Here is an 18,535-nt window from a genome sequence, read left to right as displayed (position 1 = left end):
TAAAAGCAAATCAAGAGAACAACCAATGAAATTGAAAGACAACACATTTAAAACAGATGAAAAGAAAGTTTATTGACACAATGCTTAATTATTCCAGTGGAACTCATGGCCACAAGAAGTAATTGAGGCCATGAACTCGGCAGGATTCAAAAAAAGACTGGACATTGAGATGGAGAATGGGAATATCACAGGGTGACTGGCCCTTTAAGCAGAGACGGGTCCCAACCTCACCTGTTACAGTCTTAGTTTGCTTCCCCAGGTGGAGGAAATAAGCAAAGACACATGACAGGCAGGTCATGTGGCTAAATGAGGCCTCTGCGGGTGGAGAGAAGATAGAAGCTTGCAGAGCAGAAGATGGGAGACGCCAGATAGGAAGCCCTGGGATTGGTGTATGGTAGAGACTCAAAGATCCCAGGAGGGGCTCTGGGGAGAGCTGTGAATGGGGAGAAGAATTAGAGGCAAGAAGACAGACCTCAGAAGGGAGAGGCTGTGCCCAGCTTGAGGCTGGGATAACAGACTCTTTCGTGTTTGTTTCTGGACTCACAGGCAGTGGAAGGGGTTGGCTTTTCTTTTATGTCTTAATTGCAGGGGCAGGTCCCTGCAACAACCAACCGAGGCTGGTAGGTTGGGAGATTCCCATCTGAGAGAGGGGAAACTGAGGCAGCAGGTAGCCTGAAACTAGATCAATGAGGCAATGTAGCAACAAGGAACTTTCACAGCTTAGAAAAAAGTTACAAGGGCCATGAACCCTCCTGCTTCAGAGCAATCAGCCTTCCCAAGCTGATAAGGCTAGTGAGAAACTTCCCCCAGAAGGGAACATTTTGGAATAACTGTTTCTGTAGGAGATTTATTCCTTTTTCTGGGGTGGTGGCTGCTGTCAGAGAGAGGATCCTGGTAAGACAGACCATTGAACAGAGCTGATGTGGCAACGTACATGGGTGGTGAAGGGAGACTCTTCAGCCAATATATATTTTTTTTTAGAGTGAAGAGGGATGGGGTGTGAGTTGAATGCACCTGAAGAGATTGTGACCCATAAACAACAGGGGGGTGTTTGGGGTTGCAGGGGATCCACAACTGACTGACACGAGTACCATTGCAAACACTGCACCATCTAATCCTGCTCAGAGGTGATTAGTGAGCACAGTGCTTCAAAAATCTGGTTGGCCAGCGGCAGGGCTCCCGACAGCGCTGCTGTCCGCAGAGCTGGACTGGTGCTGGGAAGCTGCGACAAGCCAAAAAGGTTGCCACTTGCAGTCAAGTTCACAATATGAATCTCAGAGAGAGAGGAAGAGAACCAGGGACAAGAGCAGACCATAAGAAGAAGAAGCAGCCAGAGCAGTGATTTAACATTGAGGGCTACATCAGCGACATCCCCATCTTGTGTAAATTGGCCCCAGCTCTGCTGACTTCAACGAGGCCGGGCTGATTTCCATCAGTTGACGATCTGGCCCCAGATGTGTCAAACCATGGAACAAAGAAAGTTACGTAGCCCTGGGAATAATCGTCACGTAAGAGACCAAGACGGAAGGCCTTTTCTCTGCCAGCTGTACCAACAACAGGTCAGGAACATCCTTTTTCATATCAGGAGAGCTTCTTTCTGGCAAATCCATTTTAATTCAGCGCTGCAGGTTTCCCAAGCAATCTGATTTCTTTTTAACACCCCGCAGTCCCTTTCATTGGGCCTCACTGTGAGGAACCTGCAGAATCAAAGCAAAAGTCATTGCCGATGTGTTTAGACTTCACAGTGAGTTGAGTCTGTTGCAGCTCTGTGGGGCAGGAAACTGTGGCTTCTTTTTCCCCCCATTTCAGAGGGAAGGACAGTTTTATTATTAATGCACTGGGCTGGGATCCAGGAGATCAGCACTCCGTTCTAGGCTCTGCCACAGATTTCCCTGTGTGACCTTGGGCAAGTTACTTATACCTAAATCCTCAAAGGTAACTTCAATGAAAGGTAGGACCCTAATACCTTCTACCTAAGTACTGAAATCAGTGGGCGCTAGGAGCCTAGATACCTCTGGGATTCTGGGCCTTAGTCTGATTCAGCAGGGTGTGTTTGAGGGGTAGAGATGGCATGACCTCACATTCACCTGAGATGGGGGAAGAGAGATGGATGTTTTAAATAGCAGGGTTGAAAATCTTCCTGGATTCCCCGCACTTATATTTTGTGATATCCCTCTCCTAGCTTCCAAAGCTTCCCCATTTTTGATTGGCTGGCTCTGGGCCGGACCCAGAGGCAGAGAAAGGAGACCCTCCTCCCCCTTCCTTGTCTCCTCCCAAAACTCCAGAGGAAATGGTAACAGAGAGGAATGGGCTAATAGGGAGCAGGGAGAGCCAAGGAAAGGGGAATCTGATGGAGGAGGCAAAGAGATAGGGAGGGTGGGAAATGGGGGAATTTGAGGAAGAAAGGAGGAGAGCCATGGGGGGGAGTATGGGGACAAGAGGAGCCTTAAGAGGAAATGGGGGAGTTGCAGGAAGTGGAGGGGGAACCGAAGGGGAAGCTGAAGGGCATCTGCCAAGGTAGTTTTTATTTGCCTGCAAGTTTGGGGTGAAAAATTCCTCCATCATCTATCACCCTCCAATTTCCTCCCAGGCCCCTCGTTCCACAGCTGTTCAAGATCAGAAACTAACTAAGCGCTGCGGGGTGGGGCAATACTATAGTAAATGGAAAGAAACAAAGCTGTTGTTGCAATATTACGGTTGCAATTGTAAGCGCCCAAACCTCTGGAAATGCAGAGGCCCTGGCACCCGACTGGGTTGCACTGGAATTCTGGTCTTTCATTGGGAGCTCACATATCACTGACCAGTGGCACAGACACCAAGAGCCACTTGTTGGCCAATAAAATGTAACTAGGATCAGGTCCCATGTGAGGATGTCTCTTGGAGCAGGAACACCCAGCCTCTGCTTTATAATGGGGGAGAAAAACAAGGAAACTATAGAAAAAACACTGGCAACAGGCAAGTGGTCAAGGAAGCTGCATTCCTCCCTGCCCTGCTGGGCTTCAGGTAATTGAACAGACCCACTTTGGTACCCTGAGCAGGGCCGGATTTACACCTTATGTGCCCCTAGGCACAGCATCTTCTGTGCCCCCTGCCTACAGCTGACCTTTGTGTTTTCTGCATGGGACAGGATCGGGGAGAGAGGGGCTGGCCAGGCCAGCTCCATGCGGGGCTGGGAGAGAAGGGCTGGGGCGAATGGTTTGGCCAGCTCCAGGCAGAGGGAATATGCTCATCCTCGAACTGGGCTCCAGCTTCTGGCCTGGCCAGGGGGCGGGGCCTCGGAGAGGAGGAGGAGAAGAGAGGCGGGACCCCAGGACAGAGGAGGAGGAGCAGGGGTGGGGCCAGGGTCCCAGTGCTTGTGCAGTGACCCCAAATTGGCCAGTGCCCTTGGGCATGGGCCCCCTGGGCCAGTGCCGTAATCCGCCACTGTTTCGGTGCCCCTAGAATGCCAGCGCCCCTAGGCACGTGCCTACTGTGTCTAACTGGAAATCTGGCCCTGACCCTGAGTGGGGATATGAAAGTTTAGTCTTTTGTTCAAACAGCTGGCTAATGCTGGCAGATCAGCCTTATTGTTTGATCTTGTTAGCTGTACATCGGCTCACCTGGGCTCTATCTTGTAGCTACATACAAACTCCTGTCTGCTTTATCTTGGGGTTGTTTTAAACATAAAAAGTTTTGCCAGTTTTGCTACATAGATTCTCCCACTCCAGTGGATCCAATTATACAGGGCTGGTCTACATTAGGGACATATATCGGTATAGCTACGGTATAGCTACATCTCTCAGGGGTGTGAAAAATCCACCCCCGAGTCGTAGCTATGCCGACTTAACTCCTGGTGTAGATAGCACTAGGTTGACAGAACAATTCTTCTGTCAACCTGTGTACCATCTCTTGGGGACATGGATTAACTATGTTGACGGGAGAACCCTTCCTGTTGGTGTAGTTAGTGGCTATACTGAAGGTAAGCAGCTGCATTGTAGCGTTTTGCGTGCAGATGTACCCACAGGAATAAAAGTGTTTATACTGGTATAGCTATTCCTGCATGGGAATAAGATATACTGGTTTATGGCATCTTTATATCAGTGTAGCTGTGTCCATGGCACAGCTTATAATGGTGCCTTTATATTAGTAAAAATTCACACCTATGACATAATTATACTGGGACAACTTTCAAGCATACATCAGGCTTTGTTAGCTGCACATAGACTCCCATGCTTGATTACCTGTGAAGGGAAAGGTACATCATTCAGGATGATCAGGGTTTTAGTTTAAGTTCCCAGAATCGGCACGTGTGGCTCAAGCCAAACTAGTTTGGAAGGGACTCCTTGCTCTCACCCAAATATCATATTACGTTGAACCTGGCTGTCTGATTATCATGAAAACCCAAACCTTTCAAGTGATGCCTGTTGTGACCTTGCAGCGTGCTGAGCTCCTGCAGTTTTACTGCGAGTCTCATGGTATTTTGAGCTTTTCTTTAAGTCCCAGAACTCGGAGTCAGGTGATTAGGGGAGAATCTCAGCTTGCCATTTAAAAAACAAATTTCTACCCCTCCTGTTGGTTGAAAACATGACCCCGAAAACCAGACAGAAAAGACAAAGAACCCTAAATGCATGATTATTTTTTAAATCACATGATTTTTAAGTAAATATCACCATTTTGGGGACCTGACTCATGGTTTTTGAATGCTTGGGTTTTCCTATACTGTAATAATTTCAAAGGAGATGAAGAGTTACATTTTGTATCTTCTGAATCCACAAGTGCAGCAGTAAGACTGTTTGCAAACATAAACAGTACGAACGTTAGGAAACTCACAATTTTTCATTGAAGGGGGAGCCATCTACCCAAATCCAGGTCCTCTTGGGAATTTTAAAGTTTAATCCAATCCATACAGAATTTTTTTCTGTTGTGATAGTCTGTACATAACCCTGTAAAGTGTCCAAGAGAGGCATCTGAGTGAATAAATTGTGCTCTAATTCTCTGATGTCTGCCTCCAGTGTTGACAGCGCCATGCTCAAATACCACAGTGAGGAAAATCACAAGGGCAATAAAAAAACAACACAGCATACTGTACCTGGGATCTTAGCACTCCAAGCAGCTGACCTTTAAACAAAATATCTGCTTGCTTACTGGTAGGGTTGGAACTATATTTTCACATATTGGTTTATCACAGAGCAGCGTGCTAACATCCTACAAGAAAATTAACTTTACCAGCTCCTCCGGGTCCTGGGTCACCAGTAAATGAGATCTCTTCATTAAGCAGTCTTCATGGCTGCTGGTCCACCTTTTAGTTTCTTTAGACACCCAGTAACATTTTCCTTTGTACGGCAGCCAGTCCCGGGGACAAAGTACACACTTGGCACCCTCTGGAGGGGAAACTGGAAAGAGCAAATCATTAATGAGTAAATTGTATTACCTAAGTTCCCTAGCCTAGACATAGGAGAGAATCCTGTTGTGCTAAGTTCTGTATTCAAATGCAGGTGAGGAAGGAGGGGACATCAGCAGAGCTGCGGGGGTGGAGAGCCCAGGGTTGGGCTAGCAAAGGGCTGCGGGTTGGGAGCGAGGAGAGCTAGTGGAACTGAATGTGGGAGGAGAGTCCAGATCTGGGTAGTTTTCCATTGTAACATATAATTTTGTGGGAATTAAAGCGTTTTGCAGAAACATGTCAGGGAATTCAAAACATTTTGTTCTTGACTTCGTCGATTTGATTCATTTTATTTTGACTTCTATATTATAGCAAAATATTAATTTTCTAATAACATTAGATGTATATATTTTCATATTGTGTGGACATGTTATTTAGATTTTTATATTGTATTACAGTATCAGACAAAGGCATTTGAAATGATGAGAAGGAAACGAAATGTTTTGGCCACATCAAACTGAAACGTTTCAATGTTTCTGAATCAAAATTTGTCAGCATTTGCATTTCCCAAAAAATATCAAGAATTCAGTTATTGATTCTGATTCAGAAGAAAAAAAATGTCCAAACTGTTGGACTTTCCCACCAAACAGAAATTCTGTTTCACGCCAACCTCTAATACCAGCATAGTGGACTTGCGGCTGGGTAGGAATGGCTAAAAGCAGGTCCCACAAACAGCACGGAGGAAAACAGGCTAAATAACAGCCCATTGACGCTGCTGGTGTGGAGACAAGGTCAGAGACACAATGAGCTGATGTTACCTGTGGAGCTGCTCTGAGGTGGGTCACACAGATGCTGTTTCAGGTCAGACAAGTTCTCCAGGCTGGTGATGCATTTGCTTTCATTTCTGGGTCTCTCAGAGATGCCGCCATCCTCAGGGGCCACCCCACTGTCTGAGGAGCCCTGAAAAACTTCAGAGCAACATCCGTGTGAGTGAGCTGTTTGTGCTTTAGAACATTGTGAACGTGGAGTTGTAAATAACACATCAGTCAGTAGACTCTAGTGACTATATTAGGGAAAGAGATAGTGGGGACTGAAAGAAACAGAGGGACCGGGAGTTTCCTTCGCTAAATGTTCAGCTCCTTCTCTCTTTCCCTATCTGTTTAACAAAGGTAAGGCCCTCACGCTTAGATCAGGTGAATTTCATGCATGGGTTGAGAAAGATGAAGTACCAAGCTGTCTATTGGCACGTGTAATGAACTTGAAAACAAGCAAGAAAACTCATACCATGCCAGAGCTTTTTCTATGTGAAAAGAACACGAAGGTTGCAGAGAGCAGCACTCAAAAGTGCAGGAAATGACTCAGCTCAGCTTGCCTGTGCAACTTCACCTCTGCTCCCTTGTGCATCTACATTACCGTGATATGCAGGCTGTCCACACAGGACCTTTGCTATATTCAGTGCACAGATTGGATGGGGAACGTAGCAGGGATCTGGGGTGGACTTTGCTTCATTGAAGGGGTTGGATGATGAGCAGTGTAAGAAGCAAGGGATTGCATATTGCACAGCTGCCTCTTCCACGCAGCACCAGAGCATTCAGTTTCCCGGATTGCCTGGAGCACTCCTGATTTTGGTCACCCCCCCAAGCACCTGCTTCTGTCTCCCACTTTCAGTGAGCTGGGAAGCTGGGTGAATGGATATTTATGTGGGAGGTGCTTTGGGCATAGTATCAGCGCTTAGAGAATTGGAAAACTATTCTAGGATTTTAACCATAGACTCCTTGGAGTCTTTCAGGATTCTCTCCATAGCCTGCCACCCACAACCTGCCCACAGTCATAGAGATAGCCCTGGTCTCTCTGGTCATAGCACTATGGCCTTGGCAATGGCCATGGGCTGGTTGGAGACTAAACTCTAGGAAGGATGAGGGAGCAGATGGAAATTCAAGGCAGGGACAGAGGTGCCAGAGACGGAGGGGGAAATTTAAGAGAGGAGAGGACAGTTAGAAAAGGGTGTGGGGGAATAAGTCACTGGGGGACAGCGAGGATTTATGCAAATCAGGGCCTTGCACTATTTGCATAACCTCTTCCAATTTCTGGACCTATACCTCTACCGCAGGTACTGTGCGCACGGTCCATCCTGTGCACCGAATGAAACGGGGGGCGGGTTCTGTGGGAAAAAATAGCATGTGCTCCTGTAATTAAAGACTGGATCATAATGTATATGCACAAGGAGGGCAGAATTAAGGTTTGCACAGGCATTGCGGGCATTTTCTAGTTTCTGAGTGCTTGACTTTGCAACCTCAATAATGTTCTTGTAGTCTTTCTATGGCATTGCCCAAGTTTTAAAAAAATAGCAATGGCCCCCTGAAATGAAACAAAGATATTCTATCATGTGATACAATTTCCTTCCACCTTACACAAAATGGGCACTGTGGCAAGAGCTGCGGTGGAGCCTTGCCTCATTGTATGCACAATTTTAAGCATTAAATGAAGCTGGGCTCCTAGACAACCTTACATAATTCAGTGCACGCATTCATCGATCGTGGAGATTGAACCTCTACTTTATACCAAGTGCATCTTCACATCAGAAACTAAATGTTATTTAGTCTTCTTGCAAATTCATTTGTAGAGCGGATACAATGTTTACAGATTATACAAGCCTCCTTGGCTACACACAAACTTGCACTGGTTTAATTAGTGGGGATACTCTTATTTCAGTTTAGTTTAAACCTGTTCCCAGTTTATTTAAGTCATTGGTTTAAATTCACACCTTTAAACTGGTGAAACCCTCCATGTCGGCATCTGAGAAATTCCGTTTGAATTGTATCTGCAAGCACAATGCTAAGGGAGCAGATCCACTCTTAAAACACATCCTCTTATTGTATAACAAAAAATACTCAGCATGTGCTTTGGGCTATTAAAGAAACAGCAACGACAAAACCTTAGAACTTCCCCAAATCAAAATAGATTTTTAAGGAACCACAGAAAGGAACGTTGGTGACTCATATGTTCAAGCCCTCAAACTTTCAAATGTCTACTCCAAGCCGCCAAGTTGGGTTGGTCGAAACGCAGGATTTCTGCACTATGATGACATTTTCTGTGAAAAATATTGTTCCAATTTGGAATGAAACATAGAAATTTCAGAATGTTCTGTTGAGTGGAATTTTTTTGAAAATAAATCATTTAGAAAAAAATCAAACCAATGTCGCTGGAAAATTTCTAAATGAAATACTGAAAAAATTCAAATTTTGAAATCAAAATTTATCAAAATAAAATTCTAGAATTTAAATTTGTGTTTGTATCTTTCAAATTGTTTTTATTTTCATTTTATTTTTAAAATGTTTAAAAACAGCTCTGTCTTAAATATCCTGAGTGCTTATCTTATTTTCTTGTTGGCTGCATCTCCTGTTTGATGTTATGAAACAGTCTGACACATTGAACAAGAAAATAAGAGAAACACTGATTACTAACGATAATTGCAGCTCTTTTCAGTATCTTGTGTTAGACTGAAATCATTGCTCTAGGACATTAAAAACAACTGCTGCTTAGAATAGTAGCTGTTTTAAACAATTTTAAAAATAAAATAAAATATAAATTGCAATAAAATAAAATGGCGAGTTCTGGGCTGCCTGACTCCCAGAGCAGCAGGTTCTTTGGTTCCCTCACTCATTTCTATGGAAAATTCTCAACCAACTCTACTGATAAGCTGTCACAGCTGTTCAAAAAAAAGGTCACAAGGTTATTTTCCCCTCCCCCACTTTCTTCATCCCCGAGAAAATCTGAGCTACTTTTTGCTCAAAGTTTTTAAAAAATATTGTGAAGAAAACACAGGGGAAAATTTACCTCAAAATGTCAAAACGGTGGGAGAAATTATAAGAAACAAAAAAAGGCACTTTGTAATGGACGTGCCTTAACCATAGGTATTACTGCATTCTGCCTGTGAAACGCTTGCAGTTGAATTACTAGCTTGGAGCTACTTACGCAAAACACTCAGCACTAGGACTGCCACCAGCAGGACGACATACCCAGCTACTCCAATTTTCAAGATGAGTGGATGCCAACGTGGACACTGACGGAAATCTGGACCATTCGATGTTGGGGGAAATTATAATAAGAAAGGAAATGTTGCAATTACTTCATTATTTACCTTCTTTTTTAAAGCTTGTCTATAAATCTACACAAGAGGATTGACCATCGATCTATATGGCATCAGCAAATACACTCACTACTATGGCTCACAGCACCCCAATGTAGTAGAGAAGTACTAACACCTTGATTTTACAGCTGGGAACTCAAGATCCAGAGAGATGGAGCAGCTTGCCCACAATCACATAGGAAGTCCATGGCAGAGCTGAGGATAAAGCTCAGATCTTCAGAGTCGCAACGCAGCATCTTAGCCATTAGACCAGCCTACCTTAGCTCATCAAATTATAAATAAATCATGATCCAGGGGAATGTCCATTTTAAGAACATCCCATAAGCTGTCTATGCAAAATTATGCACCCCCTAACATCATCATTACATAGTAAAACAATTACAATTGTTTCGCAGCATATTGCAGGAGACCTTGTCTGTTGCAAAACCTTGGTATGAGCATCTGATCAGTTAGCAGTATGCTGGGTTGAGGCTTCCCCAAATGACATCACTGTTGGAGCTGACTGTGTGGAATGTGGGGTTTCAATGCTGTCTATAAACTGCTAGATGACTCCCAGCACTGAAGAGAGGTAGGATGGCAGAAATATACAGCCCTGGGGGATTGTGAGAAGCACTGGAGGACTAGAACCTGGTTTACAGCTTGCATCCACACTGTAAAATAGGCAGGTTAAAGCAGAACCTGCATTCTAACCTATATCCCCAGCTGGGTAAGCAAACCTGTGTTCTCCAAACCTGGGGTAAAAGCTTTTTGTGTGTGGACGGTAGGTGGGTTAAGGCTAAAATCTGGATAGGAGCCCAGGTTAACTCTGCAGTGAAGATCTACCCTTAGACTGTGTGAACAGAATTCACTCTTTCTGAATTAATGAGTGAAACTCCTCATCCATGGAAATATCAAAAAGTCAAGAAATATTTCAGGACTGCCTCTCTCTTAGGGGAAGGTATCCATCCATTTCCTTTTCAAAGCCTGGCCTCCTTTAGAAGGAGGCAGAGGAAAGCGGACCTGGCAGGCTGTGAATATGGCTACCTCTCTGCCAAAGGGGTAACATTTTTATTTGAGTCCAAAGAAAACCACAATGAGTAAACATAGCGTCCTCATGAGAGAGGCAGCAGAAGGAATCTCTTGCTTTTTAAGATCCTCCCTCTCAAATCCCTTCATACCCCAGCCACTCTTCTTTCATTTAACAGTCCAGAAAATGAGATTAGAGCAACAGACAGCATGCAAACTGAAAACTAAGCAGCTCTATCTGTCCCCTTATCACAGCTGATTAACACTGTACATCAAATCAGCAGATGACACCGAAATTGGATGGGGATATAACTGATTAAAAGAGATCAGAGCCCTGAGGGCTGCTGGCAGCTAGAGAAAATTTCAGAGCTAATAAATGTAATGCCCCGGCAGATGGAGAGGAAATCAACTGCTGAGAGAGAATGTGGAGGGGGTGGGTATAACCCATAGCATTAAACCGAGTTCACTTTCATTTTGTTTTATTGGCCTAATGGATGGGCCAGTGGAGTGGATACAAGAAACCATGATTCGTTCCCACATCTGGCACTGACCTGCTGGGTGATGCTGGGCAAGTCACTTTCTTGCTGTTCCTCAGTTTCCCCCTGTGTAAAATGGGGATAATAATAGTGACCTCTGTAAAGCACTTTGAGCTCTAGGGATGAAAAGCTCCAGATAAAAGGGTTAGGGATAATTATTTATTTCAGAACTAGTATTAATGATTCACGTAACCAAGTGCGAAAGTGTTGACCTGGAATTGGATGGGGACCAAATACATCAGTTTTTGAAAAAAAAAAAAAATCTGAGAACCACAGTGCTGTACTGTCTGCCATTTCTTCTCAAGGAAGGATGGCCCATCTCCATTAGCCCATGTCATTCTCTCCTAGCAAAGTGAAATGTCTCTGTTGCAAATGTAACATTGTGAGGGAAATAAGAGAGCTATGCCATAACAGTTATTTGTGGCTCTATATTTGGCCTCAAACTCATGGACCTTGAGGCACCCACATTTTGAAATGAGTTAGATGAGTTTATTAGAACACACTGACATTTCCACATCGCGTGGCACCTCATTTCAGCAACAAGGGCCTTCTTCATTAACATTTCACAGGGGTTATCCTTTGAAACTCAGCAGCTAAGACTGGATGCAGGGGAAGGAAGAGTGAGGAAAACGTTTTCAGAGAGAGGTTTCCAATTGTGGATGTGAGGTTTATTTAACATGAACACTTATAATTTATTAATCTCCTGCCAAATGCACTTGTTGTGGTTCCATATCTGTTATCGATTCTTCACAGCCTGCTTTGAACTTTGATTCCCTGCTACAGACCCAACTCTCTTCACTTCAGCTGCTCCGCTGTGGGATAGCTCATTTCCTCACTCATAATCTGATATTGTCCCTATCATTGGAAAGAGTCACTGGCTTCATGTGCATTACAGAATCCAGGATTAAACCACATTCCTCTTCAGGATGCCATGGTCTAGGCTTCCTCTCATTTCTTCCTAGTCTACGGCCCATCTCCTACATCTCTGGACCACTTACTAGATTTCTTTATCTCTCCCTCCTTTGTTCTGTACCTCAGGGCAGTGTATATAACCTCCATCATGGGGAACAACTCCCATGAAGACCCAGTCTTGGAGTCCATGGACTGCTGTGGAACTGTGTGAACCCTTGGGGTCTGGCACACTACTCAAGTCACTGCCAAGAGACTGGTTAAGGCAGGGTCTGGACTGGACCCTGTCAATCCATGATAGCCTTCACCTACCTCAGTGTTTCTAGAGACACTCTGTAGGAAACCATGGTCACCTACCATATTAACTTGTTTCCACCCCAAGCTTGTAAATAAGCACTAAGGAGACTCTTACAAATTGTACTATGCTTGAATTTCAGTGCTAGGACTATAATTAGCCATGAAGCATCCTGTGAGACGTTTACATAGATGTGGTGCAAAGTTTAAAATATACCTTGCATATCAATCAATCAATCAATCATCATTTACCAGCCTAGAGCCGATGCCAAGATTTGATCTTGTCCAGCATGCGGGGGAAGAGGGTGTTGGACCAGATGACCCCATCAAGGTCCCTTCCACTCCTACATTTCTATGATTCTATATTTCACAAACATGTGCCTCTATTTCAGACCATCTCTCTATGCTCATCTTCAATTAGAAACCTGGAGATCTCACTGAAAACCCAATCTTAGCGCAAAACTAGAAGTAAGAAAGAACACACTTACTGTGGGGTTGAGATGAACAAGGTAACTGGGCTTCAGGGATGTTTAAATCAGCGTAGATTACGTTCCCTGCCATGGCACATACAGCCCGAAATGAGAGCAAACCAGCCAGTGGGGCTGTGAATAAGGAGAACCACCTATTATGCGTAAACCAAAATGAACAACACATCCAACGCCAGGAAGTGTCATCTATCAGAAGCTGCTGCATTTCTTTCCTATCACTGCTCTGTGGATTTCCTTCATCGCTTAAAGCTAATGCCTGAACCAATCGTGTAGTCTCGAAGGCAATTGCACTTGCAGAGGTGGGATGCATCAAACTGGTTGATTTATAAACACCCCCAGGTTTTCCTGTAAACAGCAGCTCTGTGAGCTAGAGGGGACCAACATTTTTTGTTACATAAAATGGAGAAAGAGTGAGGAAATTAAATTACATTATTTCCCAAGCTTGCAGGGAGAAGTTGTGTGTAATCCTAATCTGTTCCCCTCCCTTTCCAACAGCTTTGGGATAGTCAAGCTCTTGTACTGATGCTCCCTGTGAAAAGAGACGGTGTTGGGTAGCTGGCACATCATGGCTGGATTTCCCCTTTCCTGTCTTTGTCTATGCTGCATTTTGCTAGGGGATGTTTAAATTGAAAGTCAAGGATCTGTGCACAAGTATCATGGAGTTCCCAATACAGAGGGACCAGGCCAGTAAGTATAGAGTTGGCAGGGGGATGGGGTGTATGTATCTGCAAACCTTAGTGAGCAAGGATGCTCTTGTGATTAAGGCCCAAGCCTAAGGCTTGTGAGCTGTGGGGTTCAATGCCCACCTCTGTCACACACACTCACTGTGTGACCTTGAGCAAGTCACTTAAATTTTTGGGATCACTTCTCCATCTGAACAGGAGGGATAATAGCCCTTCAATTCTCCCGCCCATTTAGAATGGAACTTTTTGGGGCAAGGGCTTTCTCTTACTATATATTTTTACAGTGTCCAGTACAATGGAGGCCTGATTTCAGTAGTGATCTGTTAATGCTACCAAAATGCACATAAACAATGTTGATTGGCTTGTTGTTTTATATATATATATATATATATATAAACGGCTGCGGAAGTTTATCTTTTGTTCCATTGCAGCAACCTCAGCCCTCATATTTGCTCAGCTACTACCCAGATATTTGTGGCTTTGACCTGAACACGTATCAAACCTATACAGAAAATAACTCGACCTACCCCTGTGGTGGTCAGACACCAAATAGTCTAAATATTTTGTTGCTTCTTTTGCACAAACCACTATATTCCCCCAAATGCTTGACAGGGGTTAAAAGGTGCAAATACGTAATCTGCCAAATGCCAATTGTAACTTCATTGTCAAAGTATTTTCCAGTTTTTATGGAGAAAGAAGAGTTTCTTGTCTCTTGAGCATTCAGAACTACTGCTGCAATAAGAGCAGACTGATTTAAATCAAAGTGATTATTTCACAGCAGAGTTTTACAAACCGTTTTAAAGTAAAATCAATTATTATTTTCAAAGATAGTGCGTCCATTGTCACAGCATGACCTGGTAAACGTGACCAATTCATAAAGGCACACAGACCAAAAACCCACCACCAGAAACAATATCAGAAGGAGAAAGAAATGAAGAACTACGGGTAAGGTTGAAAAGATATTGTCTGCATGTATTTCAATGAAGCAGCTTTTCAAACACAGAAGGCAAAATATATACTTTTGAGTTAACCTTTTACATACAGTTAGTCAGCAAATGTCCCCCCCTTCCTCTCCATGATAATAATTGGTGAAAATGAGACATTTTTAATCTTCATTGACACTTTTCTTAATGTGCGTGCGTGTATGTGTTTGGAGGAAGATGGAGAAAAGTTTAATATTATGCAGAATTTTGATAGGACAGCTAATACATAGGTTACACAACTAAAATGCAAGAAAAACAGAAGTTTGGACCTAAACGTGAGATGAAGGACTTTAACTGATGCAAGTAACTGAAAAGACAAAAGAGGAAGACAAAGAAGCATCAAACCACAATTTGTGATCAAGATCACAAAGCTGAAAAAAGTGACTGGTAGCAGATCTTGTGAATGCAGCTTTAGGGACTTTCATAGGCCAATTTCTAATTGTGTATTTGGGTATAATACTAAGTATCTTTATTTAAGTTGTAAAACAAGTATTATAAGGTTTATGTTATAAAGGAATGGCTCTGTTAACAAAAACAAATAAAAAAATTGAAAAAATATTTTTTTGGTTTTAAACTGAATTTTAAATTTGTTTTTCAATGAAAATCCAGTTTTAATTAAAATGATTTGTATTGAAAGAAAATTTATTTTTCACATAATCCCTTTTCCACTGGAAAAAGAACATATCTATAGAAAGATGTTGACTAGCCAAATAAAGTGCAAAGCAGGTTAACCCAGTGTGCCTTGTTGTCCCCCTCTAGTGGCTGAACGAGGTTTAGCGGTTTTTGAGTCTGTGACTGCCCCTGGGTTAACAGAGTTGTCCTTTAGCTCAGGCAACAAAACTTCAGGTCTTATAAATTTGAGAGAATCCCAGATTCAATTCTCCCCAGCAACCCTGCCAAGATCTTCAGAGTTGACACCAGAATTGAACAGACTCTCTGGTAATGGTCTCATTAATGCTGTATATAGATGTAACACCTAGTCCTCCTTGATATTCTCCTGATACATCCAAGGCTGTCTTTAGCCCTCTCAGCCACAGTGTCACATGTGGAGTTGATTTCCACCACAACCCTTACAATGTTCTTAGTGTCACTGTTTTTTTCTCTGAAACACTGCAGGGGCTTTGCCAAAAGGTCTCCTTCATAACTGAACAGTGTGTCAGCTCTCTCAACTTCTGTGAGCAATAAACTCACATACACGTGTTTTCAAAAATAAATAGCAGATTCTTCCATATTCAGCACCGTCTGTCATTAACCAATAAGTTCTGATTCGTTCTCCTACCCAAAAAAACCCATTTATATATATTTCCTGTGTGTTGCTGACTTGTTGAGACAAGTCTGGTGTCAGCTGCCTCAATAAAAGTACTTTTCTTAGGCAGGAATGCTGAAGTCACAGAGTACGATGATGGCAAAAGGTGTGAACTTCTGAGATTCCTGTGTGCACAGTAGGAGGACTAGTAACCAGGCCATCTCTTGAGGCCATCTTAGATGAGCAGCTTTCACAGGGTCACTTATCAGGTGTAAAATCAAGGCACCAAGGAAGGAAAAGGACCACAGAGGTGTTTAAGACATTAGATTCGTGCAAGAGTCCACAGGTTACATCATCACTGCAGAGCTGATTCATGTGTCCTGCACAGGAGTGACTCCTCTCAAATAGAGGGGGGAAATTTTCAACTGAAACTTTTTTGGGGGTGAAAAAATGCAGCTTTGGATTGACTGAAACATTCCGTGCATTCATGCTGAATTTACCAAATTGTTTCAGTTAAAAAAAAGGAATTCTGAAAAAATTAAACCATTTTGATTTGAAACAACTTTCCATTTTGAAATTTCCTTCAGTTTCTTTCAAAATAAAATAAAAGCTCAAAATCAAAACAAAAGCATTTCATTGTGGGTCAAATGAACCATTTTGTTTGACCCCCAACATGAATTTTTTCTGTCTTTTTGGTGCGCTGAAAATTTTCATTTCAGGTTGATCTGAAACTAATTTTTTTCCTGATAGTTCGGGAGTGCCAGTGAACTAAGAAATCAGTAGGCCACAGAGCTCTACTCTTGAATCAGCCTAGCTTGAGTGAGAATGTCCCTGCTGCAAAAATAACACTCATGTTGCTGTGTCCACAAAGGCGCTGTCATCACCTGACTGTGGTGCTAGCACTTCTCAGGATGTATCCCATGGCTCTGCACTGGGCTGAGCTGCTCTGAATTCTTTCCCAGTGAATTGTTGGAGAATGTCTGTCCTTTTGGGGGCACACAGGGGAATTCTGGGAAGGCATTGGAGGACTAGTGGCATTGAAGTTGTGCTATCCTGTGTCCACACTACAGAGCAGCTGGGTTAGCAGCTGTGCTTGCTCAAGTTTTAACCTGTACTCCCTGATGGGACAACAACTTGAGGTAAAAGTAACACTACACTTGAATTAAGGGGTTTTGTGTGTGGACAGGACTTAGTTTAGGGGCAGCATTTGAGTTATAACTTGAGTTGATTTTGCAGTGAAGACAAACTCCAAGAAAGATAGAGCTGCTTCTTGGTGACAGGGCTTTAGGGTATGTCTACACTGAAAAATAAAAGGTGTATTCTTAACAGGGGTTCCCTAACTCAGATTAAAATAGCAAGTGAAGACACATCAACTCGGCTTTTAACTCAGGTTAGCAGCTCAAATCAAAGCCTATAGAAGAGTCTGGGGTGGAACTTGAGCTGCTAACCTGAGTTAAAACTCAAGTTGCTGTATCTTCAGTGCTATTTTAATCCCAGTTAGCTATTGTGAGTTAAAAGACACCTTTTTTGCAGTGTAGACATACCCTTAGCAGATGTTTCTGCAAGGGTTGTCTGTGAACTGTTAGCAACCTCTTTTGTTTAAGAAACAGGACTGCAAGAGCATTTCTTTGCTTTGTGGGTGCCCCTTTATCTCTGGTCCCAGGGCTGCATAGGGTCCTCATGTCTGGTACCCCACCACTGGGCTCTCCCACAGATGTGTAATGGCCTTTCTAAGCTTGCATGTTCTCCCAACTCACCCTGTGAGTGTTCGCCTTCGGCCAAGTCACATCAGTATCCCAGCTGACATACACAAAAGGTCCTTCATCCCTCCTGGACTTCTCTCAGTTTTCCTCACTCTTGTCAGAGCACTGACTCCCCAGGTTTTTCCCCACTGGGAGTCCAAATTCCACATCAACTGCTCTCCCACCCTCCTGGGACTCTCTTCTCTTCCCTGATGTAAGGCCGTACTCAGGGCTACCCCACAGGAGCCAATTCTACATCATGTGGGTCTCTCTGTTTGACTTCCTCAGGCTTTTCCTAAGGGGAATCCCCTTTGCTCCTTTCTCCAGCATCTTCCTCCTTTACTGAGTTCCCAGTTCTAATTAAGTAGGGCTCTGGCTGTTTTTCCACCACAGCTGGGCTTGGTTTCTTATTAAGCCCCATTACATCCAAATGGGGTCATTAATTAGCCCATATGTTGCCAGCTCATCAGTGAGGCTGAGAGACAACTGTTAAGTCCCGGGCCCAGGCATTTGTAAGTTCTGCAAATAAACAAACCATACCAACAAAACCCTTTGATTTTGCACCACCCTTTTTACTTTGAGGGGAAGCTAGCCCTCAGCTTTGCCACTACTGTGCACTATTTTTATGTAATTTGGTGTGAAGCCTGCCTTCTTTACTGGAAAGTCTCTACTTCAGACGCCTCAATGGCGTAACAGACATTGCCTGAGCTGCCTCTGACCTTTAGCCTGCCTTTCCTGTGTGATCTCATTGTTCTGCTGCTTGCAAAAGGTGTCAGATGTGCTCTCACAGCAAATAGGGCTTAGGAGGGCTCCTTCAGGCTGCAGCTCCCTGTTACACAGAACCATCCTGCTGTGGGATAGGTTTATGGCTGGGTGGGAGGATGATTACACAGGGCCTTTGGATGGGAGTTGGATGAAAGATTTAGGGCAGTGGCTCCCACCTTTTTGAGTGAAAGCTGCATTTGTTAACACATGGTAACTCACACGCCCCCCCTCACACCCGCCTTCACTGGCCATAAACATAAATAACCCCTATAAACACATATTATTATTATTATCATTATAACACTAAAATACATAAATAATAATAAAAAATAACTTACCTGGTAAGAAGCGAAGTCTTCCCTGGTGCAGCCCCAT

General features: G+C 43.5%; 1 protein-coding gene across 1 annotated transcript; it reads right to left on the bottom strand.

Moving 5' to 3' along the window:
• Positions 1 to 652: 652 nt before the first annotated feature.
• On the bottom strand, positions 653 to 18,535 carry LOC137152008 (killer cell lectin-like receptor subfamily F member 1). Its single transcript, XM_067546483.1, has 7 exons — positions 18,499 to 18,535; positions 12,742 to 12,855; positions 9,335 to 9,433; positions 6,178 to 6,327; positions 5,206 to 5,360; positions 4,810 to 4,922; positions 653 to 1,697 (listed from the first exon to the last, which is right to left on the bottom strand). The coding sequence occupies exons 1-7, from the start codon at positions 18,533 to 18,535 to the stop codon at positions 1,577 to 1,579; spliced, it is 789 nt and encodes a 262-aa protein (XP_067402584.1). The 3' UTR covers positions 653 to 1,576.

Source organism: Emydura macquarii, unplaced genomic scaffold (assembly GCF_026122565.2).
Source record: "Emydura macquarii macquarii isolate MOO-44397 ecotype Brisbane River unplaced genomic scaffold, CSIRO-AGI_Emac_v2 contig_1132, whole genome shotgun sequence".
NCBI classification, from domain to species: domain Eukaryota; kingdom Metazoa; phylum Chordata; order Testudines; family Chelidae; genus Emydura; species Emydura macquarii.
The sequence above is the reverse complement of the archived record's forward strand: the minus strand, read 5'-3'. Positions and strand labels throughout refer to the sequence as shown.

Coding starts and splice junctions, on each gene's coding strand:
- LOC137152008 (XM_067546483.1), bottom strand. CDS start 18,535: ATGGGGCTGCACCAGGGAAGACTTCGCTTCTTACCAG. Junction 12,856..18,498: donor AAGACTTCGCTTCTTACCAG/GTAAGTTATTTT, acceptor CCTTATTCACAG/CCCCACTGGCTGGTTTGCTC. Junction 4,923..5,205: donor CCCAGGACCCGGAGGAGCTG/GTAAAGTTAATT, acceptor GACACTTTACAG/GGTTATGTACAGACTATCAC.